This window comes from Helicoverpa zea, chromosome 21, assembly GCF_022581195.2.
Source record: "Helicoverpa zea isolate HzStark_Cry1AcR chromosome 21, ilHelZeax1.1, whole genome shotgun sequence".
Classification (NCBI taxonomy): domain Eukaryota; kingdom Metazoa; phylum Arthropoda; class Insecta; order Lepidoptera; family Noctuidae; genus Helicoverpa; species Helicoverpa zea.
Genome location: NC_061472.1, coordinates 2,398,455 through 2,424,392, shown reverse-complemented (window position 1 = coordinate 2,424,392; position 25,938 = coordinate 2,398,455). Strand labels below are relative to the sequence as shown.

The following is a 25,938-nucleotide window of genomic DNA, read 5'->3' as shown; positions in this document are numbered from 1 at the left end:
GATAATCACTCTTGAAGTATAACAAACCCAGTTAACAAATAGCTGCAATAAAAGAAGAGACTCATAAATGAAATTATCCTATTATTATGATAATTCCAGAAATATAAAAATACATAAAAATATACCATAGATTGAAGCTGCTGACCAAGCCCTTCGAAGTAATCTAACAGATTATTATAATAAACCAAACTCTTCCTTACATTTCGGATACTGTTTGCAACGTTATTCCGCGCAGTAATACAAATGGGGACTGAATTGGATGCTACGAATAATCTCAGACACTTCATACGGTTTTGTAGTAACGCAAAAATGATAATGATTGTCACATAGTAGAGGTCCATGGATATAGCGGCGAGGAAAACAAAAAAATGCTCAATAAATGAGTGAATATACATTGTACTAAAGTTGACAGTAATCACAAATCGCATAGCAAAATTTACAAAAATGATCAAGTACGAAAAACGGGTGATCAGAGACATTCTTTCGAAACCAATAATTCTGTCGTTCGTCTTGATGGCAGTGAAAAAGTTTAAAAATAGATTAAAGCCGTATATTAAGGACAAGGAGGATATCAAAGCGTATTGAACGATTGAAACGAAGATCAAAGAATAAATATTCTTTTCATGCACTTCAATGAAGTAGAAGTTTGCGACAACGACAGCAGAGAAACAAATGCCGTACAACTTCATGAAATAGCAGATAGGTTTGGATTCGGTGATATTCATGTAACTGCCAAGTAAGAGACGACATGCTGCTATGATTTTAAGTACCCACTCGGATACGATTTGTTGATTCGGAAGATGTCGCTTGGGTATCATGATGGCAAGTGACTGCTTCAACTTCTGGCTAAACTTCTATTGCCAGTATCAATTTATGACCGTTATGGGAATAAAAAAAAACTCCACTGTTGTTGGTAGTTACACAAGTATGCCCGTGTTTGTGATTAGTATCGCTGTAATTAAAAACTATATTGAGAAGTACAATAATTTATCTGACATTGAGAAGTTTTCCCATTGCGTTTGAATGACCTTCATAAATTCGAAAATAACTGTTTTGTTTTCTGATGATTTTAGGTGATTGGAATTCAAGTATTCCAATATTTGATGTTCTAAAGGAAGATTTATTATTAGTTTTTGGACAGTCTATATTTTTAACCAGGTTGTCATGACTATTCTTAGTCCTTACCCGATTGTAACTAAAGATGGCAAGATTTAGCAGATTAATGAGCTCTTCTGAGACATCAGTTGTTGACTAGATGTTGCATTCGGTTTTTGTACCTATTTTTCTATCACATATTTTATTAAAATGTATATAAAATCCTCGTCTGTAGCTAATACAACTTAACATCTTCACCAAAAATGAAAATCATGACCCTCATTACTGTCAATGATGCCATTCTATCAACATTTCATATGCAGCAGTTATCTGTCTTTCTTTTGAAACTATTTATAACTCACTCTTAACTCTTATATCGATGGACGTCAAATTTTACAGTTGTTTTTGTAAACATAAAACAATTATGTTGATGCAACACGTCATTCATCTTGATTGAGTGCGTTTTCTGGAAGGTTCTATTTATTTCGGCCCTCCGTGTTTTCATTGTAGGTACTCACTTAATATTTAATTTTATATAGAAGAAAATTTATGCAACCGGGATGCGTGATGATTTTTTAGATAAGAGCAACTATAAAAATGTCTAGTTTGCACTGCTGTCGACTGAGATTACCGTGGTCGTTTCGATCCATACTTTCATGTATACAGGTGTACCCTGAGTATTTACTAGGGCTTATTTACTGAGACGTACTTTTATACTGATTTTACTTGTTTATGATGCTGATGTAAAACTTCTTCGAGATTTCTCGTGTCCCAAAAACGCTGTTCAAATTATAGACCATTTTCACACAAACATTAACATTTTATTTAAACATCTACATTATTCAGCAAAATGGTGTAACTGCAAAGCTACAATGACATAAGTAATACAAAATGCTGTGGAGGTGAACAGCAGGTTGATGTCGAGCGGCACCGCGCGGCAGAGCGTGTATCGGAACGGACGCAGGCGCACGTACTGCAGCGCCGTCTGCAGCTCGAACCGAAGACACTCGTCTGCGAAAGAAATAAGATATTCAACGTGTTATAGAATGCCAGTTCTTCATCACCCAGCTTTTTCTCTGGGGCGGTATATTTTGAGGAGATGGACAGCATCTCCGTAGCTTAAAGTATCTCACACTGCCCTTACCAACATTCAAGTCCAGCGCGGTACTTATAAGTGGAACTTGGGGAAGGCCTTTGTCCAGCAGCGGACGTTTTTCGACTGTGACGGCGAAGAATTTAACTGGGGAGTTTTTTCTTCTATTATGCAAATATGCATTTTTGTTGTAGCAATTAAAATTGGGACGAAATCTTACCTGAGGTTCTCAATATTTGCGTAGTTAAAATGGCCTTGATTTTCTCCACTTCAAGTAGTGTGACCTCCACAATCACCGCTGGTGAATAGATCATCACTTTTGATTGTATTACCGCTATCGTAAGGATTCCTAAGAATTGGTCCGTATAGTGCTGGAAATATTTTATTTACATTATTTACTTTTAGACCATTTAAAGTAACTGTTATGCATTAACTTACCCCAGTGGAATAAAATACTATAATGCCGTATAACAGGATAATCACTCTTGAAGTATAACAAACCCAGTTTACAAATAACTGCAATGAAAGAAGAGACTCATAAATGAAACGGTGTTTAAGACCAGTTCCAGTTACACAAATAAATAAATAAAATAAAATGTACCATAGATTGAAGCTGCTGACCAAGCCCTTCCAAGTAATCTAACAAATTATTATAATAAACCAAACTCTTCCTTACATTTCGGATACTGTTTGCAACGTTATTCTGCGCAGAAATACAAATAGGGACTGAATTGGATGCTACGAATAATCTCAGACACTTCATACGGTTTTGTAGTAACGCAAAAATGATAATGATTGTCACATAGTGAAGGTCCAGGGCTGTGAATGTGAGGAGAACACATAAATGCCCAAGATCTGAGCTAGTGGTCGTTGAACCGTGGGCAACAGTAATCCCAAATCGCATAACAGAATTTACGAAAATGATCAAGTACGAAAAACGGGTGATCAGAGACATTCTTTCGAAACCAATAATTCTGTCGTTCGTTTTAATGGCAGTGAAAAAATCCAAAAATAGATTATTGTCGAAAAGTAAGGACAAGAAGGACATCCAAGCGTATTCAACGAGAGCAACAAAAACCGCAGAAAAAAGAAATTTGCCGTACACCTCAGTGAAGTAGTTTGAGACGACGACAACAGAGAAACAAATGCAGTACAACTTCATGAAATAGCAGACAGGTTTGGATTCGGTGATATTCATGTAACTGCCAAGTAAGAGACGGCATGCTGCTATGGTTTTAAGTACCCACTCGGATACGATTTGTTGATTCGGAAGCTGTCGCTTGGGTATCATGGCGGCAAGTGACTGCTTCAACCTCTGGCTAAACTTCTATTGCCAGTATCGATTTATGTCCATTGTGGGAATAAAAATAAAGTCCGATGGGTTTTGCTGATATGAAATATACAAGAATATATGAATACACCGGTGTGCCCGTGTTCGTGATAAGTATCACCGTAATTATAAACTATGTTGAGAGCTACAATAATTTGTTTGACCTTGAGAAGTTTTCCATTTGGTATGAATGTCCTTTTTAATTTCGAAAATAACTGTTTTGCATAAATCCCTGGGTGTCCTTCGTTGTTCTACATTCTTTATTGAATCATGTTGTCATGACTATTCTCAGTCCTTGCTCAAAAGAAAGCTTGAATCAAAAGTCCATGTGAATAAATATGATTGATAGTGTTACTTTAAACTTTGGATGTAAAACTGATAGCTATAGATAAAATAATCTTTAAATGAGTAAAAAGATGAGGAAGAATAATTGAGACCTACTTTTAAGGACATTATGTTGAAAGTAGAGGTCAAACGCAAGCTCAGCTCATTACAAGAAACAAAATGGGTTCAGAAAAAAAATCACAGTTTGCAAGAATTAAGACGAGAAAGAAAGAAAACCACTAATAGAACAACACACAAAATACTTTATTAAAACTTCAATAAGCTGAAAAATGCGTCAACTGCAAAGCTACAATGACATAAGTAATGCAAAGTGCGGCGGTGGTGAACAGCAGGTTGATGTCGAGCGGCACCACGCGGCAGAGCGTGTATCGGAACGGACGCAGGCGCACGTACTGCAGCGCCGTCTGCAGCTCGAACCGGAGACCCTCGTCTGATGACATACAGAACTCAATGATACTCCAATTAAAGTATAGCATTTGGGGTCTAGCAAAACACTCAAACAACCAGTGTTTTCAAGGAGAGTATAGCCTTTCGGATACTGGACTGAAGAGGTCAGATAGAAAGTCGCTCCATGTAGAACTCCGGTTTCAACAACGTCGGGTTAGACTAGAAACCGACCACAGAATAATTGGGAAATGGCTACGCAAATAACGATGATGATAAAAGTGGCGGATCTACTTAACGAAGGTTCAAAGATGGCAATGCCTCACCTGAACATCTAAGTATTTGTGTAGTGAGCGTTTCCTTAATTCGATCCACTTCGTACATGATCGTTTCCACAATAATCGCTGAACTTGATATCAGCACTAGTGATGGATATAGCTCTAAAAATATATAGATCATTTGCGGCGTGAACTCCAACTAAAAGTTAAAATATGCATTTTGTTGAGATCTGAGGCGAAAGGAAGAAGCGGTTTAAAAAAAAATCTCTTGAATTTTCATACATTCAAAAAATATACCTGAGCAATAATATGTTGAACAAAAAAATAAACAACCACGCAAGCTCTACTAAAGTTGGTTATCCAGTTGACGGTTATCTGAAACAGTCGCCATATTGTATATTTATTTTTAATAAAATTATGAAAAAGGCTCGATTAAGAGAAAAAATTTACTTACTGCGTATTGTAATAGCTCATCAAGAGATTGGAAATTATCCAGCAAGTTATTATAATACAACAAACTTTTCCGTACATTTGTAATACTGACTGCTATTTCATCCTGTCCCGTTATATTAATGGGGATTGAGTTGGTCTCTAAGAATGTTCTTAAATTCTTCATACGTCTATGAAGCATTGTGAAGATGATTATGACCGCTATGTAATTGACGTCTGTGGCTACTATTGCGCAAGTTATACTACAAAATGCGAGGACTGACGAAGGATGGGAAACAAGATGAGCAATGATAAGACAAATCCTTAGAAAAACACTTCCAAATATGATAAAAATGGCATAGTTAGTTAATGATAGATTTATTTTGAAGCCTATGATGTGGTCATTAGTCATGTTGGCAGCGAGGAAGGCAGGGTAACGATCGTAGCCGAAAATTATGGAAAGAATGACTGCGCACGTGTAATCGATGATGATGAAACTGTGAACCGCGAAAAGCGCTCTTTCGGACAATGAAAGGATATACATGCTTACAATAGAAGAACACACACAAACGCAGTATAATTTTGTCAAGAATCGAGTGAGTTTCGAATGACCGAGATTGATATAATTTCCAAGTAACAATCGCAGAAGTGCAATAATTTGTATAAGACATAATGTTGGAGATTTAAATTGAAATAAGAGCTTCAGATTCATGTTGGCTCGTTACTTCACATACAGTTGTCTACTGTCTATTTTAAATCGATGGACGGAAAGTTCTACGGTTATTTTTGTAAACATAAAATAATTATGCTGTTGCAACACGCCATTCATGTTGATTAAGTACGTTTTCCAGAAGGTTCTTTTTATTTTGGTCGTTCGAATTTTCACTCTAGGTATTCACTTAATAACTAATTTTGGATAGAAGAAAAATTATACAACCGGGATGCGTACTGATCTCGTAGATAAGAGAAACTGTATAAAAATAAATAAGAGTGGTTTGAGCTGCTATCGACTGAGATTATCGGGCTCGTTTCGATCCATACTTTAAAGAACACCGGTATATCTCGTATATTTCTTAGGGTTTTTTCTAGTACTGATATGTACTATTTACACTGATTTTACTTGCTTATGATGCTGATGTAAAACTTCTTCGAAATTTCTCGTGTCCCAAAAACGCTGTTCAAATTATAGACCATTTTCACACAAACATTAACATTTTATTTAAACATCTACATTATTCAGTAAAATGGTGTAACTGCAAAGCTACAATGACATAAGTAATACAAAATGCTGTGGAGGTGAACAGCAGGTTGATGTCGAGCGGCACCGCGCGGCAGAGCGTGTATCGGAACGGACGCAGGCGCACGTACTGCAGCGCCGTCTGCAGCTCGAACCGAAGACACTCGTCTGCGAAAGAAATAAGATATTCAACGTGTTATAGAATGCCAGTTCTTCATCACCCAGCTTTTTCTCTGGGGCGGTATATTTTGAGGAGATGGACAGCATCTCCGTAGCTTAAAGTATCTCACACTGCCCTTACCAACATTCAAGTCCAGCGCGGTACTTATAAGTGGAACTTGGGGAAGGCCTTTGTCCAGCAGCGGACGTTTTTCGACTGTGACGGCGAAGAATTTAACTGGGGAGTTTTTTCTTCTATTATGCAAATATGCATTTTTGTTGTAGCAATTAAAATTGGGACGAAATCTTACCTGAGGTTCTCAATATTTGCGAAGTTAAAATGGCCTTGATTTTCTCCACTTCAAGTAGTGTGACCTCCACAATCACCGCTGGTGAATAGATCATCACTTTTGATTGTATTACCGCTATCGTAAGGATTCCTAAGAATTGGTCCGTATAGTGCTGGAAATATTTTATTTACATTATTTACTTTTAGACCATTTAAAGTAACTGTTATGCATTAACTTACCCCAGTGGAATAAAATACTATAATGCCGTATAACAGGATAATCACTCTTGAAGTATAACAAACCCAGTTAACAAATAACTGCAATGAAAGAAGAGACTCATAAATGAAATGGTGTTTAAGACCAGTTCCAGTTACACAAAAAAATAAATAAAATAAAATGTACCATAGATTGAAGCTGTTGACCAAGCCCCTCCAAGTAATCTAACAAATTATTATAATAAACCAAACTCTTCCTTACATTTCGGATACTGTTTGCAACGTTATTCCGCGCAGTAATACAAATGGGGACTGAATTGGATGCTACGAATAATCTCAGATACTTCATACGGTTTTGTAGCAACGCAAAAATGATAATGATTGTTACATAGTAAAGGTCCATTGCTATAATTGTTAGGAAAATACAAAAATGCCCAAGAACTGAGTGACTTATCGTTGAACAGTGGGCAACAGTTATCCCAAATCGCATAACAGAATTTACGAAAATGATCAAGTACGTATAATGGGTGATCAGGGACATTCTTTCGAAACCAATAATTCTGTCGTTCGTCTTGATGGCAGTGAAAAAGTCCAAAAATAGATTATTGTCGTAAATTAAGGACAAGAAAGACATACAAATGTATTCAGCGGTAGAAACAAAAAACACAGAAAAAAAATTTTGTTCATACACCTCAGCGAAGTAGTTTGAGATGACGACAGCAGAGAAACAAATGCAGTACAACTTCATGAAATAGCAGATAGTTTTGGATTCGGTGATATTCATGTAACTGCCAAGTAAGAGACGACATGCTGCTATGATTTTAAGTACCCACTCGGATACGATTTGTTGATTGGGAAGCTGTCGTTCTGGTATCATGACGGCAAGTGACTGCTTCAACTTCTGGACAGTATCAATTTATGTCCGTTGTGTGAATAACATCAAACAACAACATCAACAACAAACACGAGCATACACAACTAGCTCGTGTTTGTGATTAGTACCGCTGTAATTAAAAACTATATTGAGAAGTACAATAATTTATGTGACATTGAGAATTTTTCCCATTGCGTTTGAATGGCCTTCATAAATTCTAAAAGAACTATTTTGTTTTCTGATGATCTTAGGTGATTGGAATTCAAGCATTCCAATATTTGATGATCTAAAAGAAGATTTATTATTAGTTTTTGGACAGTCTTTATTTTTAACCAAGTTGTCATGGCTATTCTTAGTCCTTACCCGATTGTAACTAAAGATGGCAAGTTTTAGCAGCTTAATGAGCTCTTCCGAGACATCAGTTGATGCTTAGATGTTGCATTCGGTTTTTGTACCTATTTTTCTATCACATATTTTATTAAAATGTATATAAAATCCTCGTCTGTAGCTAATACAACTTAACATCTTCACCAAAAATGAAAATCATGACCCTCATTACTGTCAATGATGCCATTCTATCAACATTTCATATGCAGCAGTTATCTGTCTTTCTTTTGAAACTATTTATAACTCACTCTTAACTCTTATATCGATGGACGTCAAATTTTACAGTTGTTTTTGTAAACATAAAACAATTATGTTGATGCAACACGTCATTCATCTTGATTGAGTGCGTTTTCTGGAAGGTTCTATTTATTTCGGCCCTCCGTGTTTTCATTGTAGGTACTCACTTAATATTTAATTTTATATAGAAGAAAATTTATGCAACCGGGATGCGTGATGATTTTTTAGATAAGAGCAACTATAAAAATGTCTAGTTTGCACTGCTGTCGACTGAGATTACCGTGGTCGTTTCGATCCATACTTTCATGTATACAGGTGTACCCTGAGTATTTACTAGGGCTTATTTACTGAGACGTACTTTTATACTGATTTTACTTGTTTATGATGCTGATGTAAAACTTCTTCGAGATTTCTCGTGTCCCAAAAACGCTGTTCAAATTATAGACCATTTTCACACAAACATTAACATTTTATTTAAACATCTACATTATTCAGCAAAATGGTGTAACTGCAAAGCTACAATGACATAAGTAATACAAAATGCTGTGGAGGTGAACAGCAGGTTGATGTCGAGCGGCACCGCGGGGCAGAGCGTGTATCGGAACGGACGCAGGCGCACGTACTGCAGCGCCGTCTGCAGCTCGAACCGAAGACACTCGTCTGCGAAAGAAATAAGATATTCAACGTGTTATAGAATGCCAGTTCTTCATCACCCAGCTTTTTCTCTGGGGCGGTATATTTTGAGGAGATGGACAGCATCTCCGTAGCTTAAAGTATCTCACACTGCCCTTACCAACATTCAAGTCCAGCGCGGTACTTATAAGTGGAACTTGGGGAAGGCCTTTGTCCAGCAGCGGACGTTTTTCGACTGTGACGGCGAAGAATTTAACTGGGGAGTTTTTTCTTCTATTATGCAAATATGCATTTTTGTTGTAGCAATTAAAATTGGGACGAAATCTTACCTGAGGTTCTCAATATTTGCGTAGTTAAAATGGCCTTGATTTTCTCCACTTCAAGTAGTGTGACCTCCACAATCACCGCTGGTGAATAGATCATCACTTTTGATTGTATTACCGCTATCGTAAGGATTCCTAAGAATTGGTCCGTATAGTGCTGGAAATATTTTATTTACATTATTTACTTTTAGACCATTTAAAGTAACTGTTATGCATTAACTTACCCCAGTGGAATAAAATACTATAATGCCGTATAACAGGATAATCACTCTTGAAGTATAACAAACCCAGTTTACAAATAACTGCAATGAAAGAAGAGACTCATAAATGAAACGGTGTTTAAGACCAGTTCCAGTTACACAAATAAATAAATAAAATAAAATGTACCATAGATTGAAGCTGCTGACCAAGCCCTTCCAAGTAATCTAACAAATTATTATAATAAACCAAACTCTTCCTTACATTTCGGATACTGTTTGCAACGTTATTCTGCGCAGTAATACAAATAGGGACTGAATTGGATGCTACGAATAATCTCAGACACTTCATACGGTTTTGTAGTAACGCAAAAATGATAATGATTGTCACATAGTGAAGGTCCAGGGCTGTGAATGTGAGGAGAACACATAAATGCCCAAGATCTGAGCTAGTGGTCGTTGAACCGTGGGCAACAGTAATCCCAAATCGCATAACAGAATTTACGAAAATGATCAAGTACGAAAAACGGGTGATCAGAGACATTCTTTCGAAACCAATAATTCTGTCGTTCGTTTTAATGGCAGTGAAAAAATCCAAAAATAGATTATTGTCGAAAAGTAAGGACAAGAAGGACATCCAAGCGTATTCAACGAGAGCAACAAAAACCGCAGAAAAAAGAAATTTGCCGTACACCTCAGTGAAGTAGTTTGAGACGACGACAACAGAGAAACAAATGCAGTACAACTTCATGAAATAGCAGACAGGTTTGGATTCGGTGATATTCATGTAACTGCCAAGTAAGAGACGGCATGCTGCTATGGTTTTAAGTACCCACTCGGATACGATTTGTTGATTCGGAAGCTGTCGCTTGGGTATCATGGCGGCAAGTGACTGCTTCAACCTCTGGCTAAACTTCTATTGCCAGTATCGATTTATGTCCATTGTGGGAATAAAAATAAAGTCCGATGGGTTTTGCTGATATGAAATATACAAGAATATATGAATACACCGGTGTGCCCGTGTTCGTGATAAGTATCACCGTAATTATAAACTATGTTGAGAGCTACAATAATTTGTTTGACCTTGAGAAGTTTTCCATTTGGTATGAATGTCCTTTTTAATTTCGAAAATAACTGTTTTGCATAAATCCCTGGGTGTCCTTCGTTGTTCTACATTCTTTATTGAATCATGTTGTCATGACTATTCTCAGTCCTTGCTCAAAAGAAAGCTTGAATCAAAAGTCCATGTGAATAAATATGATTGATAGTGTTACTTTAAACTTTGGATGTAAAACTGATAGCTATAGATAAAATAATCTTTAAATGAGTAAAAAGATGAGGAAGAATAATTGAGACCTACTTTTAAGGACATTATGTTGAAAGTAGAGGTCAAACGCAAGCTCAGCTCATTACAAGAAACAAAATGGGTTCAGAAAAAAAATCACAGTTTGCAAGAATTAAGACGAGAAAGAAAGAAAACCACTAATAGAACAACACACAAAATACTTTATTAAAACTTCAATAAGCTGAAAAATGCGTCAACTGCAAAGCTACAATGACATAAGTAATGCAAAGTGCGGCGGTGGTGAACAGCAGGTTGATGTCGAGCGGCACCGCGCGGCAGAGCGTGTATCGGAACGGACGCAGGCGCACGTACTGCAGCGCCGTCTGCAGCTCGAACCGGAGACCCTCGTCTGATGACATACAGAACTCAATGATACTCCAATTAAAGTATAGCATTTGGGATCTAGCAAAACACTCAAACAACCAGTGTTTTCAAGGAGAGTATAGCCTTTCGGATACTGGACTGAAGAGGTCAGATAGAAAGTCGCTCCATGTAGAATTCCGGTTTCAACAACGTCGGGTTAGACTAGAAACCGACCACAGAATAATTGGGAAATGGCTACGCAAATAACGATGATGATAAAAGTGGCGGATCTACTTAACGAAGGTTCACAGATGGCAATGCGTCACCTGAACATCTAAGTATTTGTGTAGTGAGCGTCTCCTTAATTCGATCTACTTCGTACATGATCGTTTCCACAATAATCGCTGAACTTGATATCAGCACTAGTGATGGATATAGCTCTAAAAATATGTTGATCATTTGCGGCGTGAACTCCAACTAAAAGTTAAAATATGCATTTTGTTGAGATCTGAGGCGAAAGGAAGAAGCGGTTTAAAAAAAAATCTCTTGAATTTTCATATATTCAAAAAATATACCTGAGCAATAATATGTTGAACAAAAAAATAAACAACCACGCAAGCTCTACTAAAGTTGGTTATCCAGTTGACGGTTATCTGAAACAGTCGCCATATTGTATATTTATTTTTAATAAAATTATGAAAAAGGTTCGATTAAGAGAAAAAAATTACTTACTGCATATTGTAATAGCTCATCAAGAGATTGGAAATTATCCAGCAAGTTATTATAATACAACAAACTTTTCCGTACATTTGTAATACTGACTGCTATTTCATCCTGTCCCGTTATATTAATGGGGATTGAGTTGGTCTCTAAGAATGTTCTTAAATTCTTCATACGTCTATGAAGCATTGTGAAGATGATTATGACCGCTATGTAATTGACGTCTGTGGCTACTATTGCGCAAGTAATACTACAAAATGCGAGGATTGACGAAGGATGGGAAACACTATGAGCAATGATAAGACAAATCCTTACAAAAGCACTCCCGTATATGCTAAAGATGGCATAATTAGTTAATGATAGATTTATTTTGAAGCCTATGATGCGGTCATTAGTCATATTGGCAGCGAGGAAGGCGGGGTAACGATCTCGGCCGAAAATCAAGCAAATAATGACTACGCACGTGTAATCGATGATGATGAAATTGTAAACCGGGAAAAGCGCTCTTTCGGACAATGAAAGGATATACATGCTTACAATAGAAGAACACACACAAACGCAGTATAATTTTGTCAAGAATCGAGTGAGTTTCGAATGACCGAGATTGATATAATTTCCAAGTAACAATCGCAGAAGTGCAATAATTTGTATAAGACATAATGTTGGAGATTTAAATTGAAATAAGAGCTTCAGATTCATGTTGGCTCGTTACTTCACATACAGTTGTCTACTGTCTATTTTAAATCGATGGACGGAAAGTTCTACGGTTATTTTTGTAAACATAAAATAATTATGCTGTTGCAACACGCCATTCATGTTGATTAAGTACGTTTTCCAGAAGGTTCTTTTTATTTTGGTAGTCCGAATTTTCACTCTAGGTATTCACTTAATAACTAATTTTGGATAGAAGAAAAATTATACAACCGGGATGCGTACTGATCTCGTAGATAAGAGAAACTGTATAAAAATAAATAAGAGTGGTTTGAGCTGCTATCGACTGAGATTATCGGGCTCGTTTCGATCCATACTTTAAAGAACACCGGTATATCTCGTATATTTCTTAGGGTTTTTTCTAGTACTGATATGTACTATTTACACTGATTTTACTTGCTTATGATGCTGATATCAAATTCTACGAGATTCTCAAAAGTCGAAGTCTCAAAACGGTGTTCAAACAAAATACCAATTTCACACAAACATTTCATTTAAACGTCTACATTATTCAGCAAAATGATTTAACTGCAAAGCTACTATGACATAAGTAATACTAAATGCTGTGGAGGTGAACAGCAGGTTGATGTCGAGCGGCACCGCGCGGCAGAGCGTGTATCGGAACGGACGCAGGCGCACGTACTGCAGCGCCGTCTGCAGCTCGAACCGGAGACACTCGTCTGGAAAGAAATTAGATATACAAGGTGTTATAAAATGCCAGTTCTTCATCACCCAGCTTTGTCTCTGGGTCTGTATATTTTAAGAAGATGGACAACATCTCCTTAGCTTAAAGTACCCACACTGCCCTCGACAACACTCATGGTCAAATTGGGGCATGAGTGTTGGTGAGTGCAATTTTAGGCTGTGTAAATTTTTTGTACGTCTATAACCCAAATAGGCATTCTTCCTGTCGCAATTAAAATTGTGACGAGATCTTACCTGAGGTTCTCAATATTTGTGTGGTTAGAATGGCCTTGATTTTCTCCACTTCGCCTATAGTTACCTCTACAATCACCGCTGGTGAATAGATCATCACTTTTGAATGTAGTAGTGTCAGAAGGGCTCCCAAGAACAGGTCCGAATAATGCTGGAAATATTTTATTACAGTTGTTTGTATTTAGACCATGTGTAGTTAATGGTATGCATTAACTTACCCCAGTAGAATAAAAAACTGTAATGCCGTACAATAGAATAATCACTCCTGAAGTATAACAGACCCAGTTAACAAATAGCTGCAATAAAAAGAAGAGACTTTGAAATGAAATGATAAGATTATTAGGACAGCTCCAGAAATATAAAAGTATATAAAAATAAAATGTACCATAGATTGAAGCTGCTGACCAAGCCCTTCCAAGTAATCTAACAAATTATTATAATAAACCAAACTCTTCCTTACATTTCGGATACTGTTTGCAACGTTATTCCGCGCAGTAATACAAATGGGGACTGAATTGGATGCTACGAATAATCTCAGACACTTCATACGGTTTTGTAGTAACGCAAAAATGATAATGATTGTCACATAGTAGAGGTCCATGGATATAGCGGCGAGGAAAACAAAAAAATGCTCAATAAATGAGTGAATATACATTGTACTAAAGTTGATAGTAATCACAAATCGCATAGCAAAATTTACAAAAATGATCAAGTACGAAAAACGGGTGATCAGAGACATTCTTTCGAAACCAATAATTCTGTCGTTCGTCTTGATGGCAGTGAAAAAGCTTAAAAATAGATTAAAGCCGTATATTAAGGACAAGGAGGATATCAAAGCGTATTGAACGATTGAAACGAAGATCAAAGAATAAATATTCTTTTCATGCACTTCAATGAAGTAGAAGTTTGCGACAACGACAGCAGAGAAACAAATGCAGTACAACTTCATGAAATAGCAGATAGGTTTGGATTCGGTGATATTCATGTAACTGCCAAGTAAGAGACGACATGCTGCTATGATTTTAAGTACCCACTCGGATACGATTTGTTGATTCGGAAGATGTCGCTTGGGTATCATGATGGCAAGTGACTGCTTCAACTTCTGGCTAAACTTCTATTGCCAGTATCAATTTATGACCGTTATGGGAATAAAAAAAAACTCCACTGTTGTTGGTAGTTACACAAGTATGCCCGTTAGGGTGTCCCTTAAAATTCAACTTCAATATATTTTTACGCATACCTTCTAAAAAGTTTCGTATGGACTTAATAAAGTCTAGAAATAAATATAAGCCCGATTTATAAGCGATAACCCGTGCCGACTTGAGTTTTTAACTTGTCCATACAAGTTGCGCGGGAGCAGCGTTCAATTGTCATTTCATAAGTGATTTCTAACATTTTTAGTGCCTTGTTGTTTATTTTGTGAAAATGTCTGTGAAATTACGAAGTAATAAACAAAATATTTTCCTTATCGGACTGCCAAGCCATCAGATAAATGGTGCAAAATTACCATCTAATCGACAAGTTCTCACCGTTTTATTTTACAATATTCGTGAAGTCAAGCTGACTGTTAGTGAAAGTGCGAATCTTGTTATAAGAGAGTGCATTATATTTTGGGAAAAAGCCAGAATTCCTACGAAGACAATCCCTAACTGCGTGAAGAAACTTGTTGATTTATATCATGTTTGGAGGGAGCTGCAAAAAAACTGTAAGAAAACTCAGTTGACTTTCAAGAATCGTGAAACTAACTTTGTAAAAGACCTTGATAACTTATTTGATATTGCACATGCAGATGCTTTTGACAGAATGAAGATAGAGGAAGACAAAGATTTCTTAAGGAAACAGAGAGAGCCAGGTCGACCGGGATGCTTAGGTGGAATCGACAAAAAATTGGCGGAGAAAGAAGAACGAGATAGGTAAAGACGATTGGAAGAACAGGAAAGAAAGGTAAAACAAAGAGAGTTATTGGCTGTTGCATCTACTTCTTCGATAGATAACTTGGAATGTCTTGAGAATTCGGATGAGGAACAGATTTCGAACTCTGAACTTAGTACTCAGATTCCTTGCCCTGAAAACAGTTTTAAAAGAGGCACGAAATTTCGTTAAAGCACATATTGCTAAGACAAACATTACATCTTTGTTAACTTTTTATAAGACTGAACTGTTTGTTAGAGACGATTACCGCGAATTGGTTGAACTATGCGTTGTGTTCTTAGGAGGAGACACAGTGTATAAACTAAAACTCAGGCCCCCCGAGCTTTGCATCAAGCGCGATGGATGGCGAGAGCAATCTATTCTATAAAAATATGTTTGCTTCAATTGCAACTTAAAATTACTGCAAAGGACAAAAATGCTCTACAAGATGTTTGTTTATTTATCGTCACCTTGTATACCAAACCTTGGCTCGAATGTACAATGGCAGTTAAAGCACCTAACCAAGACTTGTCCTTTTTGAAAGCTCTAAAAGAATATGAAAAAGTAGACGCGACAATTTCCAAGGCATCCATAAGCAAGTTTATTCGTCATTTATGGTATTTGTGTGAAGAAACAGTCATATTATCACTCTTTGATGAAGAAGTTGATACCAAAACCAAGACAAAAATTATTAATAATTTAAACAGAGACGAAAGTTCAGATTCCTCTAAACGCTATGTCCCATCGAAGGAAGAAATTACGCAAAATTTGTTTGGTAAGTACTTAATATTTTCTTGTTTCTTTTTCAAAGTTTTGTGGTTTATATAGTTTTTGCTTATTTTAATGGTTTTTTCTTTATTTCAGATATGACGCTGGATGATTTTGTAACTCAAAGAAGCAAACGATTTCTATCTCGACTACAGATCGACGACAGTTTTCTTCGGGAAGACGTATCTTCGTGGGGTGACAATCCTGCTTTTTTGGAAGCTAGAAGACGATTAAGTCGTTTGAAGGTCGTAAATGACACTGCTGAAAGAGCTGTTAAATTAATGCAAGATTATAATGGCTGAAGAAGAGCAAAATCAGTTTTTGTTGCGTTGTGTTCAGGAACATAGAAATCTGTATCCAGACTGTAAAAAAACTACACTAAAGAGAAGTTACCCTAATTCATTATTATTATAATTTGTATTTAAATAAAAGTTTGTATTGATATTTTTTTAGTATTACTCATATTTACTTTATTTGTTGCATTTTAATTAGTTTTGGATCAACCCAAAACGTCAGACCAAAACACCATTTTTTATTAAACTTTAGAGCCCGGTCGGCACAGGTTGCAAACATGCTACAGATATGAAATTTCATATTTAAGTACATTTTAGCATTTATAAAAAAATTGGAGGGTATGCGTTTCGAAATTCTAAAAAAATTTTTTTTTTGCCATATAAGGGGCACCCTAGCCCGTGTTTGTGATTAGTATCGCTGTAATTAAAAACTATATTGAGAAGTACAATAATTTATCTGACATTGAGAAGTTTTCCCATTGCGTTTGAATGACCTTCATAAATTCGAAAATAACTGTTTTGTTTTCTGATGATTTTAGGTGATTGGAATTCAAGTATTCCAATATTTGATGTTCTAAAGGAAGATTTATTATTAGTTTTTGGACAGTCTATATTTTTAACCAGGTTGTCATGACTATTCTTAGTCCTTACCCGATTGTAACTAAAGATGGCAAGATTTAGCAGATTAATGAGCTCTTCTGAGACATCAGTTGTTGCCTAGATGTTGCATTCGGTTTTTGTACCTATTTTTCTATCACATATTTTATTAAAATGTATATAAAATCCTCGTCTGTAGCTAATACAACTTAACATCTTCACCAAAAATGAAAATCATGACCCTCATTACTGTCAATGATGCCATTCTATCAACATTTCATATGCAGCAGTTATCTGTCTTTCTTTTGAAACTATTTATAACTCACTCTTAACTCTTATATCGATGGACGTCAAATTTTACAGGTATTTTTGTAAACATAAAACAATTATGTTGATGCAACACGTCATTCATCTTGATTGAGTGCGTTTTCTGGAAGGTTCTATTTATTTCGGCCCTCCGTGTTTTCATTGTAGGTACTCACTTAATATTTAATTTTATATAGAAGAAAATTTATGCAACCGGGATGCGTGATGATTTTTTAGATAAGAGCAACTATAAAAATGTCTAGTTTGCACTGCTGTCGACTGAGATTACCGTGGTCGTTTCGATCCATACTTTCATGTATACAGGTGTACCCTGAGTATTTACTAGGGCTTATTTACTGAGACGTACTTTTATACTGATTTTACTTGTTTATGATGCTGATGTAAAACTTCTTCGAGATTTCTCGTGTCCCAAAAACGCTGTTCAAATTATAGACCATTTTCACACAAACATTAACATTTTATTTAAACATCTACATTATTCAGCAAAATGGTGTAACTGCAAAGCTACAATGACATAAGTAATACAAAATGCTATGGAGGTGAACAGCAGGTTGATGTCGAGCGGCACCGCGCGGCAGAGCGTGTATCGGAACGGACGCAGGCGCACGTACTGCAGCGCCGTCTGCAGCTCGAACCGAAGACACTCGTCTGCGAAAGAAATAAGATATTCAACGTGTTATAGAATGCCAGTTCTTCATCACCCAGCTTTTTCTCTGGGGCGGTATATTTTGAGGAGATGGACAGCATCTCCGTAGCTTAAAGTATCTCACACTGCCCTTACCAACATTCAAGTCCAGCGCGGTACTTATAAGTGGAACTTGGGGAAGGCCTTTGTCCAGCAGCTGACGTTTTTCGACTGTGACGGCGAAGAATTTAACTGGGGAGTTTTTTCTTCTATTATGCAAATATGCATTTTTGTTGTAGCAATTAAAATTGGGACGAAATCTTACCTGAGGTTCTCAATATTTGTGTAGTTATAATGGCCTTGATTTTCTCCACTTCAAGTAGTGTGACCTCCACAATCACCGCTGGTGAATAGATCATCACTTTTGATTGTATTACCGCTATCGTAAGGATTCCTAAGAATTGGTCCGTATAGTGCTGGAAATATTTTATTTACATTATTTACTTTTAGACCATTTAAAGTAACTGTTATGCATTAACTTACCCCAGTGGAATAAAATACTATAATGCCGTATAACAGGATAATCACTCTTGAAGTATAACAAACCCAGTTTACAAATAACTGCAATGAAAGAAGAGACTCATAAATGAAATGGTGTTTAAGACCAGTTCCAGTTACACAAAAAAATAAATAAAATAAAATGTACCATAGATTGAAGCTGTTGACCAAGCCCTTCCAAGTAATCTAACAAATTATTATAATAAACCAAACTCTTCCTTACATTTCGGATACTGTTTGCAACGTTATTCCGCGCAGTAATACAAATGGGGACTGAATTGGATGCTACGAATAATCTCAGATACTTCATACGGTTTTGTAGCAACGCAAAAATGATAATGATTGTTACATAGTAAAGGTCCATTGCTATAATTGTTAGGAAAATACAAAAATGCCCAAGAACTGAGTGACTTATCGTTGAACAGTGGGCAACAGTAATTCCAAATCGCATTACAGAATTTACAAAAATGATCAAATACGAATAACGGGTGATCAGAGACATTCTTTCAAAACCAATAATTCTGTCGTTCGTCTTGATGGTAGTGAAAAAGTCCAAAAATAGATTATTGTCGTAAATTAAGGACAACAAAGACATACAAATGTATTCAGCGGTAGAAACAAAAAACACAGAAACATTTTTTTTTTCATACACCTCAGTGAAGTAGTTTGAGATGACGACAGCAGAGAAACAAATGCAGTACAACTTCATGAAATAGCAGATAGGTTTGGATTCGGTGATATTTATGTAACTGCCAAGTATAAGACGACATGCCGCTATGATTTTAAGTATCCACTCGGATATGATTTGTTGATTCGGAAGCTGTCGCTTGGGTGTCATGACGGCAAGTGACTGCTTCAACTTCTGGCCAGTATCAATTTATGTCCGTTATGGGAATAAAAAAAAACTCCACTGTTGTTGGTAGGTACACAAGTATGCCCGTGTTTGTGATTAGTATCGCTGTAATTAAAAACTATATTGAGAAGTACAATAATTTATCTGACATTGAGAAGTTTTCCCATTGCGTTTGAATGACCTTCATAAATTCGAAAAGAACTGTTTTGTTTTCTGGTGATTTTAGGTGATTGGAATTCAAGTATTCCAATATTTGATATTCTAAAGGAAGATTTATTATTAGTTTTTGGACAGTCTATATTTTTAACCAGGTTGTCATGACTATTCTTAGTCCTTACCCGATTGTAACTAAAGATGGCAAGATTTAGCAGATTAATGAGCTCTTCTGAGACATCAGTTGTTGCTTAGATGTTGCATTCGGTTTTTGTACCTATTTTTCTATCACATATTATATTAAAATTTATATAAAATCCTCGTCTGTAGCTAATACAACTTAATATCTTTATCAAAAATCAAAATCATGACTCTCATTGCTAATTAAGATGCCATTCTGTCAACATTTCATATGTACCAGCTATTTGTCTTTTAAATTCTTCTAATTATTTATAACTCACCTTTATAACCTTAATAGGGTGTAGTCAGTTTAAGAGTAGATACATATAAAATACATGCTTAGTTTAGAAATAGACATATAATGTCATGGATCAATACGATATGAAATAGTTCTGGTCTACAAACGCGTTTAAGTAAGCGTTGGTGCATCGTCCATCATAGTAGCAGAAACGAATATGAAACCTATACAGAACTTTTTGTTTAGAGACAAGGCAATTTTATCGGAACGGTTATTGAGAACCATAGCGTATTTATGCCTTTTTCTGGGTAACTACGTACATGTCACCAAATCAAAAGGAATCCGCTATTTGTTGAAATTATATTGCATTTGTTTTTTTACGTCCGTAACGTCTATTTATGTCTATACTTCGGTCCCATTTCAATTCACTGTCTTTTCTTTTACCGTTTTCGAGTACATTCTAACCACCATAGTTTTTGTCGTGTCGGGTGATAAACATTTTCATGAATATTTTATTAATATTATGACCAATGATAGAATCATGGGCTTCAAGAAAATGCCCTATATGACTACCTACGCGTACCTCATCTTATTCAGTAGTACTATATCAAGATTTTGTCTTTGCATTATTCGCATTCACACAAATATTCGTACAGTTATCACGTTTTGCGCAATCTTGATCTCAATAACAGCTATGGATCTTCATTATTTATTAGTAATTTTTGTATTCTCAATATTGCATACAAGAATGAATATACTGAGACTATCCGTTGAGTCTAATTCAGTATCTGTCAACATCACTGCGCACAATGAAATTGCAAAAAGTATTAGAGCAGTGAGAAAAAGTTTGTCTTATTACGATAAGTTATTGGACAGTTTTGAAAATCTGGCCAAGATCCTGCAATATGAGGTAAGTAAATCATTTATATAGATTTTTCAGATGTGGCCCTAAAAGGTGTTGCAATTTTTTTGTCGAGATTGATACTTTCGCGTAACACTACATTATTCTTAACATTCTTATCTCTTCTGCATGCATGTATGTCTTTCATTAATTTCATTGGTGGGCCCATCGTGGTGGCCAGCACTCTGATCCATACAAGACAGTACCTAGGTCAAACCATAGTCTTGTAGATCGCCCCCTTAAGTTTGAGGGGAATGTGGGATTGTGGTTGTCCCAAGTTGTTCCTGTTACCTGCCGCCATTTTATCATCCTTCCTACCTCCCAACCCTAATAAACAAAAATGTATATAAACTCTTCTGCTTATACAAAATATGAAAATATTGTTTTTTCTTCTTGCAGTTAACAATCTATTGGGTTACGGAATTTTTGAGGGCATCTATCATCACATATAATGCACTTCAAGGACTTATTTCATCGGTAAGTTTATAACCTGTCTTAAAAGATTACATTATCTTTATACTACATGTATATATAAGGTGCTTTAATCTTACCTGCCAGGACTTGAATGTGGGGTAGTATTGCGTTTATTGATTACAGTAGTGAAGAAATTTTGTTCCCCGAAATAGTCAATTCAATTTGAGACAGTAAACTAGTTAAATTAACATTGGCTCTACTCTGCACAACGTGGTTCACAAATTACGCGCACGTCGCTTCGTCAATGAAAACAACTGCTATCTCTTTCTATCTGTTCTGCAAGAGTGGCAACGCGCAACTCTACTGGATGGTTTTAAACTAATAAATTAAGTCAAATTTATACGTATTTTTTTGTATGAAAAAGATTATGACAAATAATCAATTATTTGTCATCAATTATTAATTTAATGTGCCGTGGGACGCCGGCTTAGAATTGCGCTCCCCCCAAATCATCCCGTGGGTGTCGTAAGAGGCGACTAAGGGATAAACCGGAGGTTGGGCAGCAGCGTCCTCCGCGTACTGCACACCCTCACTGCGATCGCCAACCCGCCTGCCAAGCGTGGCGATTAAAAGCAATTAGAAGCCCCCCAATGAGAAGCACAGAAACCAGGCCCCCAGTCCCCAGCAGCTCCGCTATCCCTGGCGCGGGTAGCGGTCAAGGTAACGGCGGAGCAGGGGGTGTTAAGAATCTCCGGAAGAGATCCGGCTACCCACCCCCACGACGACTGGCCCTGGTAACATACAACATACGCACATTGAGGACTGACGAAAGGATCTGCGAGCTGGAAGAGGAGTTGAGCAAGTTACATTGGGACATTATAGGGTTATGCGAAGTCCGTAGAGAGGGAGAGGACACCGTAACCCTGAAGTCTGGTAACTTGCTCTACTACCGGGAGGGCGACCAAAAGTCCCAAGGTGGTGTCGGGTTTCTCGTTCACAAGTCCCTCGTAAACAACATAACAACCATCGACAGTGTGTCGAACAGGGTGATATATCTAATACTCAGAATATCCGAAAGATATTCGCTGAAGGTCATTCAGGTATACGCACCGACCTCGTCACACTCCGATGATGAGGTGGAGACTATGTATGAGGACGTAAGTAGGGCCATACATAGTTCCAAAACCCACTTCACTGTTGTTATGGGGGATTTTAACGCTAGGTTGGGCAAGAAAAGCGGTGATGAGTTGAGAGTGGGGCAATTTGGATATGGGCAACGGAACCCTAGGGGACAGAGGCTGGCCGACTTTCTGGAGAAAGAGGAACTCTTCATGATGAACTCTTTCTTCCAGAAGCCGCCTCACAGGAAATGGACCTGGTTGAGTCCCGATGGTTTCACGAGAAACGAGATAGACTTCTTCATGACCGACAAGAGACGGATATTCAGTGATGTCTCTGTGATCAACAGGGTAAAAACCGGTAGCGATCACCGAATCGTAAGAGCCTCACTAAATATCAATGTTAAACTTGAAAGGTCCAATCTGATGAAGTCTACGCTCCGACCTACTCGGTCCCATATTCAAAACTCGGACAGCTTTCAACTCGAGCTCTCTAATCGCTTTGCTTGCCTCGAGAACTTAGTGTCAGTGGACGAGATCAACGACGGACTAGTGGAAACTGTCCGCACGGTAGGGTCTAAGTTTTTTAGACCCTGCCGTAAAGATAGACCTCAAAAACTAACCGAGCAAACCTTAAACCTCATGGCTGAACGACGCTTGCTACAGTTGCAGTCTTCCCATGATGTGAAGTCATATAGGCAGCTCAATAGACGATTATCCAAGTCCTTGCGACACGATCTGCGTCTCTTTAATACGAATCGTGTTAAAGAGACCATACAGCGAAACCAAGGCTCCAAAGTGTTCGCAAAGGACAAGTCTATTGGGCAAAGCCAGATGACTAAGCTGAAACGGGAGGATGGCAGCATAGCGTCGACCAAGGCAGAGGTTTTAGGCGAGATCGAGAGGTTCTATGGACAGTTATACGCTTCGGTCGCAAAGTCCGTTGACAACTTGGCAGGAGATCCAAGAGCCAAGCTGTCCCGACATTATACCGAAGATATCCCGGACATCAGTCTGTACGAGATTAGGATGGCCCTGAAGCAGCTTAAAAACAACAAGGCGCCGGGTGAGGACGGAATCACTTCAGAGCTTCTGAGAGCGGGTGGAACACCGGTACTTAAAGCCCTCCAGAAGCTCTTTAACTCCGTCCTGTCCGAGGGCAAACGCCTGAAGCATGGAGCAGGGGTGGGGTGGTGTTTATTCAAAAAAGGTGACAACAGCCTATTGAAGAACTACAGACCCATCACACTTCTAAGCCATGTTTATATACTGTTTTCAAGGGTTATCACGAACCGTCCCGAGCACAGGCTTGATGACTTCCAGCCTCCCGAACAAGCCGGTTTCCGAAGAGGCTTTAGTACCATAGACCACATCCATACGCTGCGGCAAGTTATACAGGAGACCGAGGAGTATAACTTGCCATTATGCTTAGCGTTTGTGGACTATGAGAAAGCCTTCGATTCGGTGGAAACATGGGCGGTACTTGAGTCACTCCAACGATGCCATATTGACTATCGGTACATCGAGGTGTTGAAGTGTTTGTATAATAACGCCACCATGTCGGTTCGAGTACAGGAGCATAGTACGAAGCCGATTTCATTGAGAAGAGGCGTAAGACAGGGGGACGTAATCTCCCCGAAACTGTTTACCGCCGCAATGGAAGACGCCTTCAAGCTCCTGGAATGGCAAGGACTTGGCATTAACATCAACGGCGAATACATCACTCACCTTCGGTTTGCCGACGACATCATAGTCATGGCAAAGTCGATGGAGAAACTCAGTATGATGCTCGAGGGCCTCGACCGAGTTTCACAACGGGTGGGCCTGAAAATGAACATGGACAAGACGAAAATTATGTCAAATGTCCATTTTCAGCCGACCCCAGTCTCTGTTGGAAGCTCGGTACTCGAAGTTGTTGACTCATATATCTACCTAGGACAAGTAGTCCAATTAGGTAGGTCCAACTTCGAGAAAGAGGTCAACCGCCGAATCCAACTCGGCTGGGCAGCATTCGGGAAACTACGCAATGTCTTTTCGTCCGACATACCTCAGTGCCTCAAGACGAAAGTCTTCAACCAATGTGTGTTATCAGTGATGACTTACGGCACCGAAACGTGGTCTCTCACTATCGGCCTCATCTCAAAGCTCAAAGTCGCTCAACGAGCTATGGAGAGGGCTATGCTCGATGTTTCTCTACGTGATCGAATCCGAAACGAGGAGATCCGTAGACGAACCAAAGTCACCGATATAGCCCACCGGATTAGCAAGTTGAAGTGGCAATGGGCAGGCCATATTGCTCGCAGAGCAGATGGTAGATGGGGCCGAAAAGTGCTGGAGTGGAGACCACGGACTAGCAAGCGCAGCGTAGGACGTCCACCAACGAGGTGGACAGACGACCTTATAAAGGTCGCCGGAAGACGCTGGATGCAGGTAGCTTCCAACAGGTATCTGTGGAGATCAAAGGGGGAGGCCTATGTTCAGCAGTGGACATCCTATGGCTGAGATGATGATGATGATGATTAATTTAATGTCTCAAATTGAATTGACTGTGTTGGGGAACAAAATTTCTTCACCACTGTAATCAATAAACGCAATACTACCCCCCATTCAATTCCTGGCAGGTAATATTAAAGCTCCTTATATGTTGTGTTTTTGTGTATTTTTGGTCTAGAAAGGGGAACATCTCGTTTTGCAGCACTCTAATTCGGTAATGACACTGAATTTAATGGAGGTAATCATATCAGTAGCTTTGATAAGCTGTCCAGCCATTATTGTGGAGGCTACCGTATACGAAGTAAATCGAATTAAGAAGACGCTTACTGCACAAATACTGAAATGCTCAGGTGAATATATATCCTATTATTAGACTTTTACTAACTAAAACCCATCTTTTTCCTTCAACAATCCCCTAGCCTACTTACATTTCTCTACCTGAGAACCGATTTAAATCTTCGTTTTGGATTATTCTTGTGAATTTTATAAGACATTTAGAGACTTCTTCAATTTTCTTAGACGTTTTTCTTTAAGACTTTCAGATTGAAGGTATTCTAAGCAACATTATTTCTTTCCAGACGAGTATCTCCGGTTCGAGCTGCAGACGGCGCTGCAGTACGTGCGCCTGCGTCCGTTCCGATACACGCTCTGCCGCGCGGTGCCGCTCGACATCAACCTGCTGTTCACCACCGCCGCACTTTGCATTACTTATGTCATTGTAGCTTTGCAGTTGACGCATTTTGCTGCATAATATATATTGCTATTGAAATAATTGTGTTGTGTGAAATAAAGAGACTTCATTTATGAATACTTTTATTTCAGTTGAATTCATGGATTCCATCTCCCAGGTTAGGCAAGTACCAATGCAACTTTTCTAAGTTTGTATGTCCTTTGTAAGTATGTGTTTCGGATGGCACGTTAAACTGTAGGTCCCGGCTGTCATTGAACATCCTTGGCAGTCGTTACGGGTAGTCAGAAGCAGGTAAGT

General features: G+C 37.9%; 9 protein-coding genes across 9 annotated transcripts; 2 read left to right on the top strand and 7 right to left on the bottom strand.

The window, feature by feature from the left end:
- Positions 1–1,933: 1,933 nt before the first annotated feature.
- Positions 1,934–2,502, bottom strand: LOC124641031. The gene is made up of 2 exons (XM_047179039.1): positions 2,409–2,502; positions 1,934–2,106 (listed from the first exon to the last, which is right to left on the bottom strand). The coding sequence occupies exons 1-2, from the start codon at positions 2,500–2,502 to the stop codon at positions 1,934–1,936; spliced, it is 267 nt and encodes an 88-aa protein (XP_047034995.1).
- Positions 2,503–4,117: 1,615 nt separating this feature from the next.
- On the bottom strand, positions 4,118–5,156 carry LOC124641030. The gene is made up of 3 exons (XM_047179037.1): positions 5,070–5,156; positions 4,574–4,724; positions 4,118–4,293 (listed from the first exon to the last, which is right to left on the bottom strand). Exons 1-3 carry the CDS (start codon positions 5,154–5,156, stop codon positions 4,118–4,120), a joined length of 414 nt encoding a protein of 137 aa, XP_047034993.1.
- Positions 5,157–6,186: 1,030 nt separating this feature from the next.
- Positions 6,187–6,755, bottom strand: LOC124641029. Its single transcript, XM_047179036.1, has 2 exons — positions 6,662–6,755; positions 6,187–6,359 (listed from the first exon to the last, which is right to left on the bottom strand). Exons 1-2 carry the CDS (start codon positions 6,753–6,755, stop codon positions 6,187–6,189), a joined length of 267 nt encoding a protein of 88 aa, XP_047034992.1.
- Positions 6,756–8,840: 2,085 nt separating this feature from the next.
- On the bottom strand, positions 8,841–9,409 carry LOC124641028. Its single transcript, XM_047179035.1, has 2 exons — positions 9,316–9,409; positions 8,841–9,013 (listed from the first exon to the last, which is right to left on the bottom strand). The coding sequence occupies exons 1-2, from the start codon at positions 9,407–9,409 to the stop codon at positions 8,841–8,843; spliced, it is 267 nt and encodes an 88-aa protein (XP_047034991.1).
- A 1,615-nt stretch (positions 9,410–11,024) lies between these two features.
- On the bottom strand, positions 11,025–12,063 carry LOC124641026. Its single transcript, XM_047179034.1, has 3 exons — positions 11,977–12,063; positions 11,481–11,631; positions 11,025–11,200 (listed from the first exon to the last, which is right to left on the bottom strand). The coding sequence occupies exons 1-3, from the start codon at positions 12,061–12,063 to the stop codon at positions 11,025–11,027; spliced, it is 414 nt and encodes a 137-aa protein (XP_047034990.1).
- A 1,029-nt stretch (positions 12,064–13,092) lies between these two features.
- Positions 13,093–13,618, bottom strand: LOC124641025. The gene is made up of 2 exons (XM_047179033.1): positions 13,525–13,618; positions 13,093–13,265 (listed from the first exon to the last, which is right to left on the bottom strand). The coding sequence occupies exons 1-2, from the start codon at positions 13,616–13,618 to the stop codon at positions 13,093–13,095; spliced, it is 267 nt and encodes an 88-aa protein (XP_047034989.1).
- Positions 13,619–14,995: 1,377 nt separating this feature from the next.
- On the top strand, positions 14,996–16,788 carry LOC124641007. Its single transcript, XM_047179012.1, has 2 exons — positions 14,996–16,207; positions 16,297–16,788. Exons 1-2 carry the CDS (start codon positions 15,796–15,798, stop codon positions 16,500–16,502), a joined length of 618 nt encoding a protein of 205 aa, XP_047034968.1. The 5' UTR covers positions 14,996–15,795; the 3' UTR covers positions 16,503–16,788.
- Positions 16,789–17,892: 1,104 nt separating this feature from the next.
- LOC124641024 lies at positions 17,893–18,505 on the bottom strand. Its single transcript, XM_047179032.1, has 2 exons — positions 18,368–18,505; positions 17,893–18,065 (listed from the first exon to the last, which is right to left on the bottom strand). The coding sequence occupies exons 1-2, from the start codon at positions 18,459–18,461 to the stop codon at positions 17,893–17,895; spliced, it is 267 nt and encodes an 88-aa protein (XP_047034988.1). The 5' UTR covers positions 18,462–18,505.
- A 2,267-nt stretch (positions 18,506–20,772) lies between these two features.
- On the top strand, positions 20,773–25,701 carry LOC124640922. Its single transcript, XM_047178884.1, has 4 exons — positions 20,773–20,934; positions 21,325–21,402; positions 25,129–25,300; positions 25,529–25,701. The coding sequence occupies exons 1-4, from the start codon at positions 20,773–20,775 to the stop codon at positions 25,699–25,701; spliced, it is 585 nt and encodes a 194-aa protein (XP_047034840.1).
- Positions 25,702–25,938: the final 237 nt, after the last annotated feature.